General features: G+C 45.4%; 1 protein-coding gene across 1 annotated transcript; it reads left to right on the forward strand.

Moving 5' to 3' along the window:
- The first annotated feature begins 666 nt into the window (after window positions 1–666).
- Window positions 667–13,803, forward strand: tmem178.2.L (transmembrane protein 178, gene 2 L homeolog). Its single transcript, XM_018257412.2, has 4 exons — window positions 667–1,503; window positions 10,482–10,595; window positions 10,835–10,972; window positions 11,967–13,803. Exons 1-4 carry the CDS (start codon window positions 1,053–1,055, stop codon window positions 12,209–12,211), a joined length of 948 nt encoding a protein of 315 aa, XP_018112901.1. The 5' UTR covers window positions 667–1,052; the 3' UTR covers window positions 12,212–13,803.
- Window positions 13,804–14,045: the final 242 nt, after the last annotated feature.

A 14,045-nucleotide genomic window follows, 5' to 3' on the forward strand; every position in this document is an offset into this window, starting at 1 on the left:
ATATTGGCTATAACAGGGGCCTACAGTAAATGAGTAGTGGAGACAGATTCCAGCAGTTGGAGCGTGTGTCTAAAAACATATGGCGGTTGCACATACAGTAGCACCTGTTGTATAAGGATAATCAGAACAACAGCCCAGTGCAAACATTCAGCTTTTACAGCAGCCACAACATGGGGCCATTCAGTCAGCTGCACCTGTGACTGTCACCCACTTTTTTATTAGTCAGAACCAATGCCCAAGTACACCAAGCACCCATTCCACCAGTATTTATACTGTATAATGCCTGAGGACTGTCTGTAAGGGAATATATCTCTGTAATAGAACATACATACTGCTGGAGAGGAGCAAAGGAACATAAATAGAGTTGGAGGGGAGCAAAGGAACATAAATACAGTTGGAGGGGAGCAAAGGAACATAAATAGAGTTGGAGGGGAGCAAAGGAACATAAATAGAGTTGGAGGGGAGCAAAGGAACATAAATAGAGGTGATGGGGAGCAAAGGAACTTAAATAGAGGTGAAGGGGAGTAAAGGAACATAAATAGAGTTGGAGGGGAGCAAAGGAACATAAATAGAGGTGGAGGGGAGCAAAGGAACATAAATAGAGGTGATGGGGAGAAAAGGAACATAAATAGAGGTGGAGGGGAGCAAAGGAACATAAATAGAGGTGATGGGGAGCAAAGGAACTTAAATAGAGTTGGAGGGGAGCAAAGGAACATAAATAGAGTTGGAGGGGAGCAAAGGAACATAAATAGAGTTGGAGGGGAGCAAAGGAACTTAAATAGAGGTGGAGGGGAGTAAAGGAACATAAATAGAGTTGGAGGGGAGCAAAGGAACATAAATAAAGGTGGGGGAGCAAAGGAACATAAATAGGGGTGGAGGGGAGCAAAGGAACATTGGACACAATGGGGATGAGGCCGGACTAGAGAGGGAGCAGCAGCAGCTCCAGTGTTTAGGCCCCTCCCGGCACCAGTAGCAGCAGTAAAGCAGTAAAGCAGCGCGGGCAGCAGGGGGAGCCTCCTCTCCGGTGATCAGTGATCCGTCTCTCGGGCGCTATGAGGCTGTTGGCCGGTGCGGGTCTGTGTTTGGCTCTGGCCGCTCTCGCCCTTCTGGCCGTGGCTCTTTGCACCGACCACTGGTACGAGACGGACGCCCGGAGGCACCGGGACCGCTGCAGAAAACCCGGAGGAAAGCGGAACGACCCCGGCTACATGTACACCCCCGGCCAACACCTTCCCCTCCGCGGAGACCCCCCGGGCGGCGGCAGCAGCAGAGTCCGGAGCCCTCGCGGTGGGGAGTCGGGGGGAGTCCGCACCATTTCCAGGGCAGAGGCTTTGGGGGTCGCGGAGCTTCGGGAGCGACCCACCGGGGACCTACCCCTCTCCAGACCCTATTTGGCCACCGACCCTCACTGCAGCCGCCGCTTCAACTCCACCGTGTCCGGACTGTGGCGCAAATGTCACCGGGACGGATTCGATAAAGACACCGAGGAGCTGATCCTGAGAGGTACCGACCCCGGGGTGATGGAGACGGACTGGGAGGGGTCGGGGGAGACGGGGCAACGGCCGCATTTTGTTCCTCGTCTGTTGGATCCGCAGCGGGGAGACAAGGGCCCTGCCTATAGAATAGGTATTGGGGATACGGGGCCCCTGTCTATAGAATGGATACAGGGGCCCCTGCCTATAGAATGGATACTGGGAATACAGGGGCCCCTGCCTATAGAATGGATACTGGGAATACAGGGGTCCCTGCCTATAGAATAGATACTGGGGAAATAGGAGCCCCTGCCTATAGAATAGATACAGGGGCCCCTGCCTATAGAAGGGATACTGGGAATACAGGGGTCCCTGCCTATAGAATGGATACTGGGGATACAGGGGCCCCTGCCTATAGAAGGGATACTGGGGATACAGGGGCCCCTGCCTATAGAATGGATACTGGGAATACAGGGGTCCCTGCCTATAGAATGGATACTGGGGATACAGGGGCCCCTGCCTATAGAAGGGATACTGGGGATACAGGGGCCCCTGCCTATAGAATGGATACTGGGAATACAGGGGTCCCTGCCTATAGAATGGATACTGGGGATACAGGGGTCCCTGCCTATAGAATGGATACTGGGGATACAGGGGTCCCTGCCTATAGAATAGATACTGGGGAAATAGGAGCCCCTGCCTATAGAATAGATACAGGGGCCCCTGCCTATAGAAGGGATACTGGGGATACAGGGGCCCCTGCCTATAGATTGTATACTGGGGATACAGGGGCCCCTGCCAATAGAACGGATAATTGTGATACAGGGGCCCCTGCCTATATAAGGGATGTTGGGGCTGACACAAACCATATTTATTGCATGGGCCCCTGATGATGTCACATGGGCCCCTGATGATGTCACATGGGCCCCTGATGATGTCACATGGGCCCCTGATGATGTCACATGGGCCCCTGATGATGTCACATGGGCCCCTGATGATGTCACATGGGCCCCTGATGATGTCACATGGGCCCCTGATGATGTCACATTTGCCCCCTGATGATGTCACATTTGCCCCCTGATGATGTCACATGGACAGATGCTGCTTGTGCTTATTATGGGGAGGACTGAGGCTTTCTGCCAGGGAAGTCGGTAGAAATCGGCCTGATAATATCCAGGGATGGAGTTAGAATCTGGGTGTCCAATCTGCAGTCCTTCCGGTGCTGGTGGGATTGTGGGAGTTGCAGTTTGACAACTGGAAGGCCACAGGTTTCTGAACTCCATTATAAAGTATTACTGTATTATCCCCCCTGTATGATGTAACACAACTGGGCTCCCACTGTACCACTCTCTGATTCTATGGGTATTTACATCGTACCTGGGGACCCCATCATCTTAAAACCGAAACGCTACCTCTAACCCCATTGAGCCCCCTAAATACACACCCACAAACCTCTTTAAATCATTATTTTTCTATGGACTACACTTCAGCCATTGTGCTTCTCCCCCGCTGCTGAGAAATGTCGGTACAGCCCAGAATTCTGCAGAACTGTCCACCCTGATTCAAGCGCTAATGTCGGTGAGAGGGACCTGGGGACCATGTGCCGAGATCTCCAGCGTAAATAAACAAAGTGCAACAGATTGGCAATCCGCGCGGGGGGGGGGGGGTATTCCTCCGAGATGTGCCACTTAAAGGGCAACTTAAGCCTGACAAGAACATTTATTCTGTCCATAGAGCTTCTTTATCCTTTTACTTGTGCAACAGCTTGTCACACTCCCCATTGTGACATCGGCTAAGATACAAAGCACAACACAAGCCTTTCCTTACCCTTAGATGTGTCAATTAAAGGGTAACTAAACTCTGACAGCAACATTTATTCTGTCCATAGAGCTTCTCTATCCTTTTACTTGTGCAACAGCTTGTCACTCTCCCCATTGTGACATTGACTAAGGCACAAAGCACAACACAAACCTTTCCTTACTCTTAGATGTGTCACTTAAAGGATAACTAAAGTCTGACAACAACATTTATTCTGTCCATAGAGCTTCTCTACACTTTCCCTTGTGCAACAGCTTGTCACCCTCTCCATTGTGACATTGACTAAGGCACAAAGCACAACACAAGCCTTTTCTTACCCTTAGATGTGTCACTTAAAGGATAACTAAAGTCTGACAACAACATTTATTCTGTCCATAGAGCTTCTCTATCCTTTTACTTGTGCAACAGCTTGTCACCCTCCCATTGTGACATCGACTAAGGCACAAAGCACAACACAAGCCTTTTATTACCCTTAGATGTGTCACTTAAAGGGTAACTAAAGCCTTACAACAACATATATTGCCCATAAAGCTTCTCTAACCTTTCTCTTGTTTGTCACCCCCCCCCCCCCATTGTGACATCATGGATTGCCCTTAGACATGAAGGCATTTTCTTTTGGCCTTTACAAAGACATAAACTGACACCCCATCCCCATACCCATACCAAATGAGGATAATAGCTTTCTGCATATGGTCAGCCTCAGCCGTCAACCATAGATTGCAAGCTCCATGGGGAAGAGACTTCCCGCCTGCCTGGTAAAGTTCAATCGTGCGGTTGAGGTGACGATTGACATCAATAATCTCCTGTTCTTGAGCACTTTGAAACTTAACTTACACTGCTAATTATTTGGACAAGGAATTAATCATTGTAACCGTATTAGGGGGGATCAATAACGGAGGGGGCTGATTAGGGAGGGCGACGGAGTGCAAGCTCAGGGTTTTGCTGCTCCATTAGACTAATGGCACGTGTGGCATTTGGATCATTGTTTAAATCAAGAGCATCAGAGTCTTCTAGAGTCGTGTCCCATTGCCTTGTGTGTCACAGTGGGTGCCAAGGGCCCATCAAAAAAACCATAGGGGCCACTATTCATACTGTGTTTCCTCTTTTCTCTACCAGTGTATAATAACTGAATCCTCTTTATCAATGGTGGGCAGGCCTACCTAGGAGGGTCGGTGTCAGTCTGTGGGCTTGAAATGCCAGGGCCTGTTTGCATCTCACCTGCTGGTGGGCCGGTCTAAGTAGAGTGATGAGTGGGTATCGCCATATCCCAGCTTCTCTTGTGATTGGTGCATATGTTTAGGTGAGATTTCTTGGGAATTTGTATAAATCTCTGTTTTGAAGAGGTGAGGCCAAGTATGGGACATTGGTTCCCAAATAGAGTCAAGGGTGGGGCTTGGAGCAATGGTATTGGGGGGGCTCATGAATGCTGGTTAGAGTAGAGTTTGAGGAGAATGCGGATTTTCTCTTCTAGATACACCTCAAAGCCAAGTTTGAAGTTCATTTTAGCTGACCCTATATGGTCTGGCAGTTTGGCCGATTTCGACGACTTGCAGGTTAAAGATCACCAGTCCTAATGAAAGTTGATCGGTCAAAAGTAAGTGAAAAGGAGCTGACGCTTTGAAGATCCTGCTGCTGTTCCTTGAACAATGAAAAGCAGGCCAGACCCATGTATGACCCCTCATACGTTATCCGTCCAGTTGGCCTGTGGGACAATCGGACGACCTACTGTACAGCTCAGCTCATGTATTGCCATCTTTGGGTTGAGATTTAAAGAGGGTGGTTCACCTTTAAATTAGCCTTTAGTATGATGTAGAGAGGGATATTCTGAGACAATTTGCAATTGGTTTTCATTTTTTATTATTTGTGGTTTTTGAGTTATTTAGCTTTTTATTCAGCAGCTCTCCAGTTTGCAATTTCAGCAGTCTGGTTGCTAGGGTCCAAACTATCCTAGTAACCATGCATTGATTTAAGTGAGAAACAGGAATATAAATAGGAGAGGGGCTGAATAGAAAGAGGAGTAATAGAAAGTGGCAATAACAATACATTTGTAGCCTTACAGAGCATTTGTTTTTTTTTAGATGGGGTCAGTGACCCCCCCCCATTTGGAATTTGGAAAGGCAAATAATTCAAAAACTATAACAAATAAAAAACGAAGACCAATTGAAAAGTGAAAAGTTGGTTAGAAAAAAGCCATTCTATAACATATTAAAAAAAAAGTTAACCTCAAAGTGAAGATTGGGCCTCTAAGGGGGGCTTGAACTGAAAAAGTCTGATAAGTACCGGTATAGGGTGATCCTGAATCAGGGAGATATCATCTCTATTGTGTGTTTTCCGGGAGGGAGTGGGAAGGGAGGAATGTGGGTCACAAGTCCCTAGGGACAGTCGTTGTAAAGCAGGACACAATAATATAGAGACAGAGATGTAGATATATACAGCAAAAACCTATTTTTATTGACCATGAACTGCTTGTCGCTTCATTAGAGGATGAGGCAACCGCAAGAGCTTGCAGACGTGAGGCCGGGACTTTATTCAGGATAAAGGGGGAGAAGCTGACACTTCCTGCAGATGATGTTCTTTGTTATTCAAATGATTATTTGTTCCGAATTCCAGAAAGGGATCAGCGCTTCCTTGTGTGAGTCAGTGTCAGTCAGGGAACATTAGTGTGAGGCTTGTGCCGCTCTCCGTGGTGCTGAAATCTCTCTGTATCACAATGGGGCTGATCATTCACTTACATTTCACTGGCAGCACAGTCCTTATTATAGAACAACATGTTTCTGTAGCTTCCTATGCGAGCAAGGTATTTTCAAGGAACGTAAACCCAAAAATAACATTTTTGATTAATGACAGAAAATGTAATTCTTTGCAAAAAAATATACAGGCCTCATTTATAAACACTAGGCACATTTGCACCTGGGCAGTAACCCATAGCAACCAATCAGTGATTGACTTTTTTTACAGCCAACTGTAGGTTGAACACTGAAAGCAATCATATCATTGGCTGCCATGGGTGGTGCTAATTTGCCCAGTGTTTATAAATAACCCCACTGTTTTTAAAGCTATTTCTAAATGTACTTGCAATTTAAAGCCCATTTTTTTGTCTCCCTTTTGGGCACTGCTGGTCCTGTCTCTAGAAATAATGTAGCAGAGTCAGACTTGCAGGCTTGTTAAGTTTCCATTGTCAGAGAGGCCAGTGCAGAGAATAGCAAAATACAGACGCTGGATGTATATAATGGAAAGTTGCATAGAATTAAAATGCCATTCGTTGGACATTTTATTTTGTGGTTTATGTCCCCTTTAAATACTGGATTCAGTGGACGTAGATGCACATTTAAACACCGTTATACCTGTACAAGACTGGGCCAGAAACTGATACCGAGGGTCCATTGTCACAAACATTAGAAGCATTAAAGGGGTTAACTTTTAGTATGATGAGACAATTTGTAATTGGTTTTCATTTTTTATTATTTGTGGTTTTTGAGTTATTTAGCTTTTTCTTCAGCAGCTCTACAGTTTCAGTACTCTGGTTGCTAGTGTCCTAATTCCCCTAGCAACCATGCATTGATTTAAATAAGAGACTGAATTATGAAAAGGAGAGGCCTGGATAGAAAGACAAGTAATAAAAAGTAGCAATAACAATACATTTGTAGCCTTACAGAGCATTTGTTTGTTAGATCGGGTCAGTGACCCCCATTTGAAAGCTGGAAAGAGTCAGAAGAAGAAGGCAAATAATTAAAAAAAACTATAAAAAAGAAAAATTGAAGACCAATTGAAAAGTTGTTGAGAATTAGCCATTCTATAAAATACTGAAAGTTAACTAAAAAGTGTGCAGGGGGGCTCGCTTCTCATTTTTGATTGTATTTATTCTAAAGAAGAGATACCCAAAGGCTTGACCAACTTTCACCTTGATGGGGGACTCTGGGAATTGTAGTTCAACAGCTGCTGAAGTGTGTTAGCATCCCCGGCTGCCCTATATATGATTTGGCCAGGGATGATGTGGTATTGCTTCTGACAGCAGCAGAATGTATTGGATGAAATGGGATTACATTTTGTTTCCAGAGAAGACTGGCTGGTGTTCCACTCAAGCAATCAAACATATAAAGAGTAGATTTCCTACCAATGAAGAGATTCCCTTAATCCATTATAATCCAATAACCCTTGTCCCAGGATAAAGAGAATTTGTAGGCCGGCCAAAACCTCTCAGACTACTCTACAAACAGCGGCCAATTAAACCAGGCTGCGCCCTGTGTTTAGAGTAGGGTACCCCAACATCATAAGGGGGGACAAAGATAGTGGTACATGAACATATACTTTGCTGGGAGTGCAAAACTCTGTAGCTATCCCATGAATACAGAGGTGCAAGTTAGAGAATGTTGCAGACCACAATGGGATCCTCTGCTTATCTCCTGCCCTAAATACAGGACCAGCCGGCACCCCAATAACACTGAGATCTGCACCTTGCACCACATTTTTTAAAAATCTAGTCTCGTGCACCACTCGCTGCCCCAGGTTGACTTTCATGACCCCTAAGGTGTAGCAGAAATGTTAAGTACTGTAGGGATGTCTGAACTGCAGCCTTACTGCCATGGCTGAACTGCTGCTGGAGCTGCTGGGAGTTGTATTTAAAAAAAAACAAAAAAAACAACCTAGTCCGGCAAGGGGTTCTCTGAAGTCAAAGTGCTTTGCGCACGACCATAGCTGCGCACGTGTGTCCTCAATTGCGCTCTGTTGCACACTGCTGTGCCGGGGGTCAAAGTAGCCGACCGGGTTGCCACCTTTTCTTGAAAAAAATACCGGCCTTCCTATATTTTTACGCATTTCCCCTATTAATAACATTGGGATCAAGCTTCATTTTTACCGACCAGGCTATTAAAATACCGGGCAGGTGGCAACCCTAGCCTGTCGGCACTGAGAGAGTTACAGGTTTTACATCTCTGAATTACCTTATTCCCATTGCACAGATGGGGCCCCTCTAGCCTCCTAACGGCCCCTCTATTCACCAGCACCCAGTGTAGGGCCGAGCCTCCCAGGGCCCACCCTATGCACCATGATAAAGTATATTAAATTGTATCTGTGTATCACAGCTCTATGGTAGAGAGGTGATAGAATTGTAGCCAATACCCTAGGGCCCACCTTAGAACCTGGCCTCTAGGGCCCACTCTTTGCACCATTATAAAGGGTACTAATTGGTATCTGTGTGTCACAGCTCTATTGTAGAGAGAGTTGATAGAATTCTAGAACCCAGTGTTGGACCGAGGCTCCGGGGCAGTGTCAGACTGGGATGTCAGGGGCCCACCAGAAAACCTTAGACCGTGGTTCCACCTTCCAAACTATTATTCCTCCTCTCCTCTCTCAACCTCTTGTCTTATATATCTACTTACTATATTCTTCAATTATTAAGCATTTTTCCCCCATAAAGAAATAGAGAATGACCATGAAATGGGCCACATGGTTAGAAGCAAGAGGCCCACTTATAACTGGGCCCACCGGGAGTTTTCCTGGTTACCCAATGGGCCAGTCCCACACTGCTCCTGGGGCCCCACCAGAGAACCTGACGTTTAGGGCCCACTCTCTGCATCATTATAAAGAGTAATAAATAGTATCTGTGTGTTACAGCTCTATGGTAGAAATAGGACGGTTGATTTAATACATTGGGCCCATCGGGAGATTCCTTGGTAACCTGCCAGGTGGGTCCGACCCACAGTGTATCCTCCCGGGTTCTATCCTTCATGTTCTTTCATGTGCATAGGATCTTACATGGGTAACTAAACACAGACAAATGCGCCCCCACACACACACTAATGCCTTCTGCATTGAACTTGATTAAATACTTAAATGATTGGCAGAAGATGAAGTCAGGCAGTTTCCCATTGAAATTCCCAGCTTTGAGAAGATAAAGCATTTAGCCCGGTAATGTTTAAAGGGAAAGCAAAGTGTTGGTGCTAGCCTTAGGGATATATATATATATATTGTTAACACGCAACGGTTTTGATGTGAGCAACTTTTCCGACGCATGTCCAAAAATGTTTGACGCCTGCGAATTCTCACGACAGTTTGCGAATTTATTCGCCGCAAATTTGCGCCTGCCGAATTTATTCGCCCATCACTAGGTACCACCATTGGTGCATGTGTTACCCACAGGCCAGGATTTGTGGAAGGGTCACAAAGGCCCAAGCACACCCGCATTGGTTCAGAAGCACTGGGGAGTCACAGGGAATACAATCATTATTAAAATCTCCTGTGCACCAATCCCCAGTACTCCAGACCCGATGCTGAAAATGTGCACATGTACACGAAGGGGATGGGGACGGGCCTATGGGCACCTGCTATGGAAATCCGGCCCTGGTTGCCAAAAATCGCTGACCCCATTGTTTGACAGCCAAAAGAACAGGCTGAGCGATGACCCGATTCAGTGCATTAATCAGAACCACAGCCGACCCAGATCCCTTTACATCCGAGACTGTTGCCTCTGTATTACCAGCAGCAGCAGCATATTCACATGAGGGACATTTTGGTTAAGTGGCCCTTTAATTTTATTCTGTGGCATTTAACATAAATCTTAAACATAACATAAATGCATCTGTTTTATTAAATATTCACTAACTGGCAGCAGATCCCACATTAAAAAAAATGTCTTTTTTTTTTTTTAAAAAAAGGGGCAACTATAATTGTAACAACAAGTAATTGATCTGGATAATTCCAAGCAAAGTATAGGCAGAATGAAGTGTCCCCTGCTGTTCTGTCTATACACAGGTCAGACAAAATGTCAGAAGCTTAAGTAATGCAGGAAGCGTCTCCTGATGCTTCTTTGCTCAGTTCTATTGCACAGTGTGATGGGAGTTAGAAAACCGAGCCGAGAACCCTCAGGAGATGCTTCCTACATGAGTAACAAGCCCAGTCTGGCCTGTGCCCGAACAGAACAGCAGGGGGCGCTTGTGTAACACATTCATGGCACTAGCAGTTGTTGACCTCACAACAAGGTTATAAACACGGTATGTAGAATACCCCTTACTGCCCATCCAGGCTTAGTCCCCGATACAGTGGATTAGACTCTATTAGGGGTGCTGGTCACACCGTTTGGGAAACTCTGTTTAAAGGCCTTAAAATGTTGCAACTGATGTAATTAATAAGCCTTGTTTACAAATGTCGCTCAAAGTGGGCTAATGACTTTGCCGAAACTGCTTTTCATTTCAGGAATCGTTGAGCGTTGCACTCCGGTCCGTTATTATTACACATCGTCCTCCCTGCCCCCCAACTTGTCCATCAACGTAACCAAGACCATCCGCCAAGATGAATGGCACGCACTGCGTAAGTACACAATCCATACAGACCACACCCACAATCTGTCCAGGTCACACCCACTCTACCATGAACCCACCCCTTTTGCAACCCTCAAATCACACTTTTCTATCTCAGGGTTCCCCTCTGCCTGACTACAGTACCCCTTGCACCCCCTTGATTGTGGCCCTGACTTCTGATATTAAAAATGCAGCTCCAGGTTAGGCAGGTCTATATCACAGGTTCCATTCTCTAAATTCTCCTGACAGATCTGCGCAGAATGACGGCCGGCTTTATAGGAATGGCCGTGTCCATTATCCTGTTTGGGTGGCTGGTCGGAGTGCTGGGCTGTTGCAAGCAGCATGATCTCATGCAATACGTGGCCGGGCTCCTATTCCTCATGGGAGGTAAGAAGACTTCAACATTCCTCTTAAGGGTCACATGGAAGGAGCTAATTATCAGCCATAGACTTGACTTGGAACATAGAGAATGGGGATTGATGTCGGGCTTTCCACATGAGGCCGAGGGGAGGGGTGGTCGGAATTGCAGCACGTTCAATATTTCAGTTCCCAGCGGGGACACCACACGTTTCCTCCTTAGCTTGTATGGAATCTCATATGTCTTGTAACAAGAAACCAGGATCAGATCTAGTCCATTTATTGGTGTAAATAAAACATGTTTTTTACTATACCAATACAATTAAATAATGCAAAACAAAAATCTCATTAATAAGACTAGGGGGCAGATTTATCAAGGGTCGGATTTTCAAGGTTTTTTTTTATGTTCAAAACACAAAATTCGATTCAAGTTTTTCAAAAAATTAGATTTTCAAGATTTATTATACTCTGGCCAGAGTATAATAAATCTTGAAAATCTAATTTTTTGAAAAACTTGAATCTAGTAAAAAACATGTTTTATTTACACCAATAAACGGACTAGATCTGATCAAAAATAATGAAGCCGGGGAGGCATATTTATCAAAGGTCGATTTTCAAATTCATGTGAGTTTTTAGAAACTCTCCTAAATTCCCATAAATTCGACCAATCTAAATTTATATAAAAAAAAAAATCTAATTTTTGAACCCAGAAAAGAAGGGTTTAGGGCCTATAAATGGAGGCTGCCGGAGCTGAAAGCCATCAGGGTAAGGTTGCTGGTTGAGAGTGGAAAAGCTCAACCTGAACCCACCAGTGACCCACAGAATGTGTTTGCCAGTCAGTCCAAACCCAGGGCTCCCACAGGCGTTGGACTGGCCGCACATCTCTAGTGCCACCATCTAATGGGAACCTTTTCTATACTTTTGGCCACACACGGTATTACTTTTCTATCCAGGTCCTTTGTTGATATTCCAGTGTGTCTTTCCGAATACTCTTGCAGTTGACTTTGTTCTTCTTTATCCGTAGGAACCTGCTGTATCATATCCCTCTGTACCTGCGTCGCTGGGATTAACTTTGAGCTCTCCCGGTATCCTCGCTCCATATACTCTCTGCCGGAGGAAATCAGTCACGGTTACGGCTGGTCTATGTTCTGCGCATGGGGCGGCCTGGGACTCACCCTTCTGTCCGGATTCCTCTGCACTTTGGCTCCATCCCTCAACGCGTCACAATCGGCCGTACACAAACCACGGCAGGAGAACGGGGCGGTCTGACAGGGAGAGAGAAGCGAGACCCCCACTCAGGGGCTGGACTAAACATATGACTTGGGGCATTTGTGGGCCTCAACGGGAAGTTTTTCTGTCCAACTGTTTGTTTGGTCTGACCATGTGGTTTTGCTTGTGAAAAGTGCAGAAGTCCGAACCTCACGTTTATAAAATGGAATTGCGCGGAGGGAAACTTTTGTTTTTTTTTCTGCAAGGCCGAAATCCCATCAGTGCCGCAAGGAGGAACTTCAACAGTGCTGTTGCCTCCCCAATTCAAGAGAAGTGAAGCCTATACAGCTGTGTGGTTTAGACATTTTAGTTTCTTTGAGGATAGCCATCTCCTTCAGCTTCTACACTCCTTCTTCAGAGACACTGGGGTGTAAGACCGGTGCCAGCTATCGGTTATGGGATCAGTATTTGGGACTTTTGTATACACAACCGTTAATTGCTTTTTAATACAGTCCAAAAATGCAGCTTTTCCAATTGAATTTCAGTTTTCCTATACGAGGAACGGAGTATCAAAGCGCCCTCATCAATTCTGGAACCATCAGACCCAAGCGAACCTCCTGCAGTGCCTTTAAGTAGGCCGGACAAGCCTACACGAGCTCAGGCTGAGATGATACAGAGGCAACATGGAAAAAAAAAGACAAAAAGGCACACACAGGGTTAGTCCTTCCACTGCTTAATGCGGAATTGGCTGGAACCTCACAAAAGGTTGTGGGAATGGAGAGAAGTTGGGGGTTGGGTTTGTGGTCCATGACGATTATAAGAAGCACATAGACTTAGGTTTTGTATCGTCACTGCTAATTGCTCATCTATTCTGATTGAATTGTTATATAATATGAATTATATGTAGATCTGTCTGGTGCTGGTCAGGAATGAACAGAAGGCCCAAGGTTACCCAACTATCTGGATTGCTGTGTAGGTTTTTTTTAGTCTAGGATGATTCTTTTGGGTCCATCATTTTTTTTTTTTAATTACGGAACCTGTAGATAACATGTAAATAATCGAATATAATAAAAAGCCTATCAGTCCTTGCCCTGCTCCATGAACACAGCCAAAGGCTAATAGTCCATTAATTGGGTAATTCACCCGTGCCACGTATCCAACCTACGCATGAAAGCCCACCTCCAAGGTCCGTTAGGGTGAGATTTTGGAAAAACAAAATATTCTTGTACCTATGGCTGAATCACTGACACCCCCAATGTTTTCCTGTATCTGTATCCTTGCTATGAGCTAAGGTGGAAGGGGGTCGAGTAAAGGTGAGAACTCCCTGGGGAAAGACTGAAAATAAATCCAACTGCCACATTTTGGCACTTTTGCCTTTATGAAACAAATACAGAGAACAAGGAGTCTACTTGGGCCAAGATTTGCAAGTGGGACTACTGCTGCAGGGAAGAGGCTTTCAAATACAATTTGCCATTGTTTCTTTTTTTTTAAATTTATTTATAAAATTTTATTTTATATTTGTTCTGTAAATCTCAAAACTGACAGTTAAATGGCTGCCTGGTTGCTCGGGTCACTGGCTCCTTGCAGCAGTTTGCATTACAGACTGGAAGATCAATAATGGTCTTAAAGAACATAATAAAAATCTTACCGTAGAGTGAATCTGCTTTTTTGCTCAATATGATACAGTGGACGTTGCACTTTAGAAGGTAGTTTTCCAATACGTGCCCCTAGCGCTCTACTGAATTAGGCTCTCTGATACACTACAGGTATGGGACCGGTTATCCAGAATTTGGATCTTCATACCTTAAAGGCCTGTGTGTGGGGCTACCTGAGGGGTGTCCCCGATCGTTATCTGGCCAAAAGTCGGCCATATGCCAATTAGGCAGGGTAAAAA

Source organism: Xenopus laevis, chromosome 4L (assembly GCF_017654675.1).
Source record: "Xenopus laevis strain J_2021 chromosome 4L, Xenopus_laevis_v10.1, whole genome shotgun sequence".
Lineage (NCBI taxonomy): Eukaryota > Metazoa > Chordata > Amphibia > Anura > Pipidae > Xenopus > Xenopus laevis.

Bases quoted from the DNA above. Each gene is read 5' to 3' on its own strand.
- tmem178.2.L (XM_018257412.2), top strand. From the start codon at position 1,053: ATGAGGCTGTTGGCCGGTGCGGGTCTGTGTTTGGCTCTGGCCGCTCTC. The intron at 1,504-10,481 runs GTACCGACCCCG...TTTTCATTTCAG, and splicing joins CGAGGAGCTGATCCTGAGAG to GAATCGTTGAGCGTTGCACT. The intron at 10,973-11,966 runs GTAAGAAGACTT...CTTTATCCGTAG, and splicing joins GCTCCTATTCCTCATGGGAG to GAACCTGCTGTATCATATCC.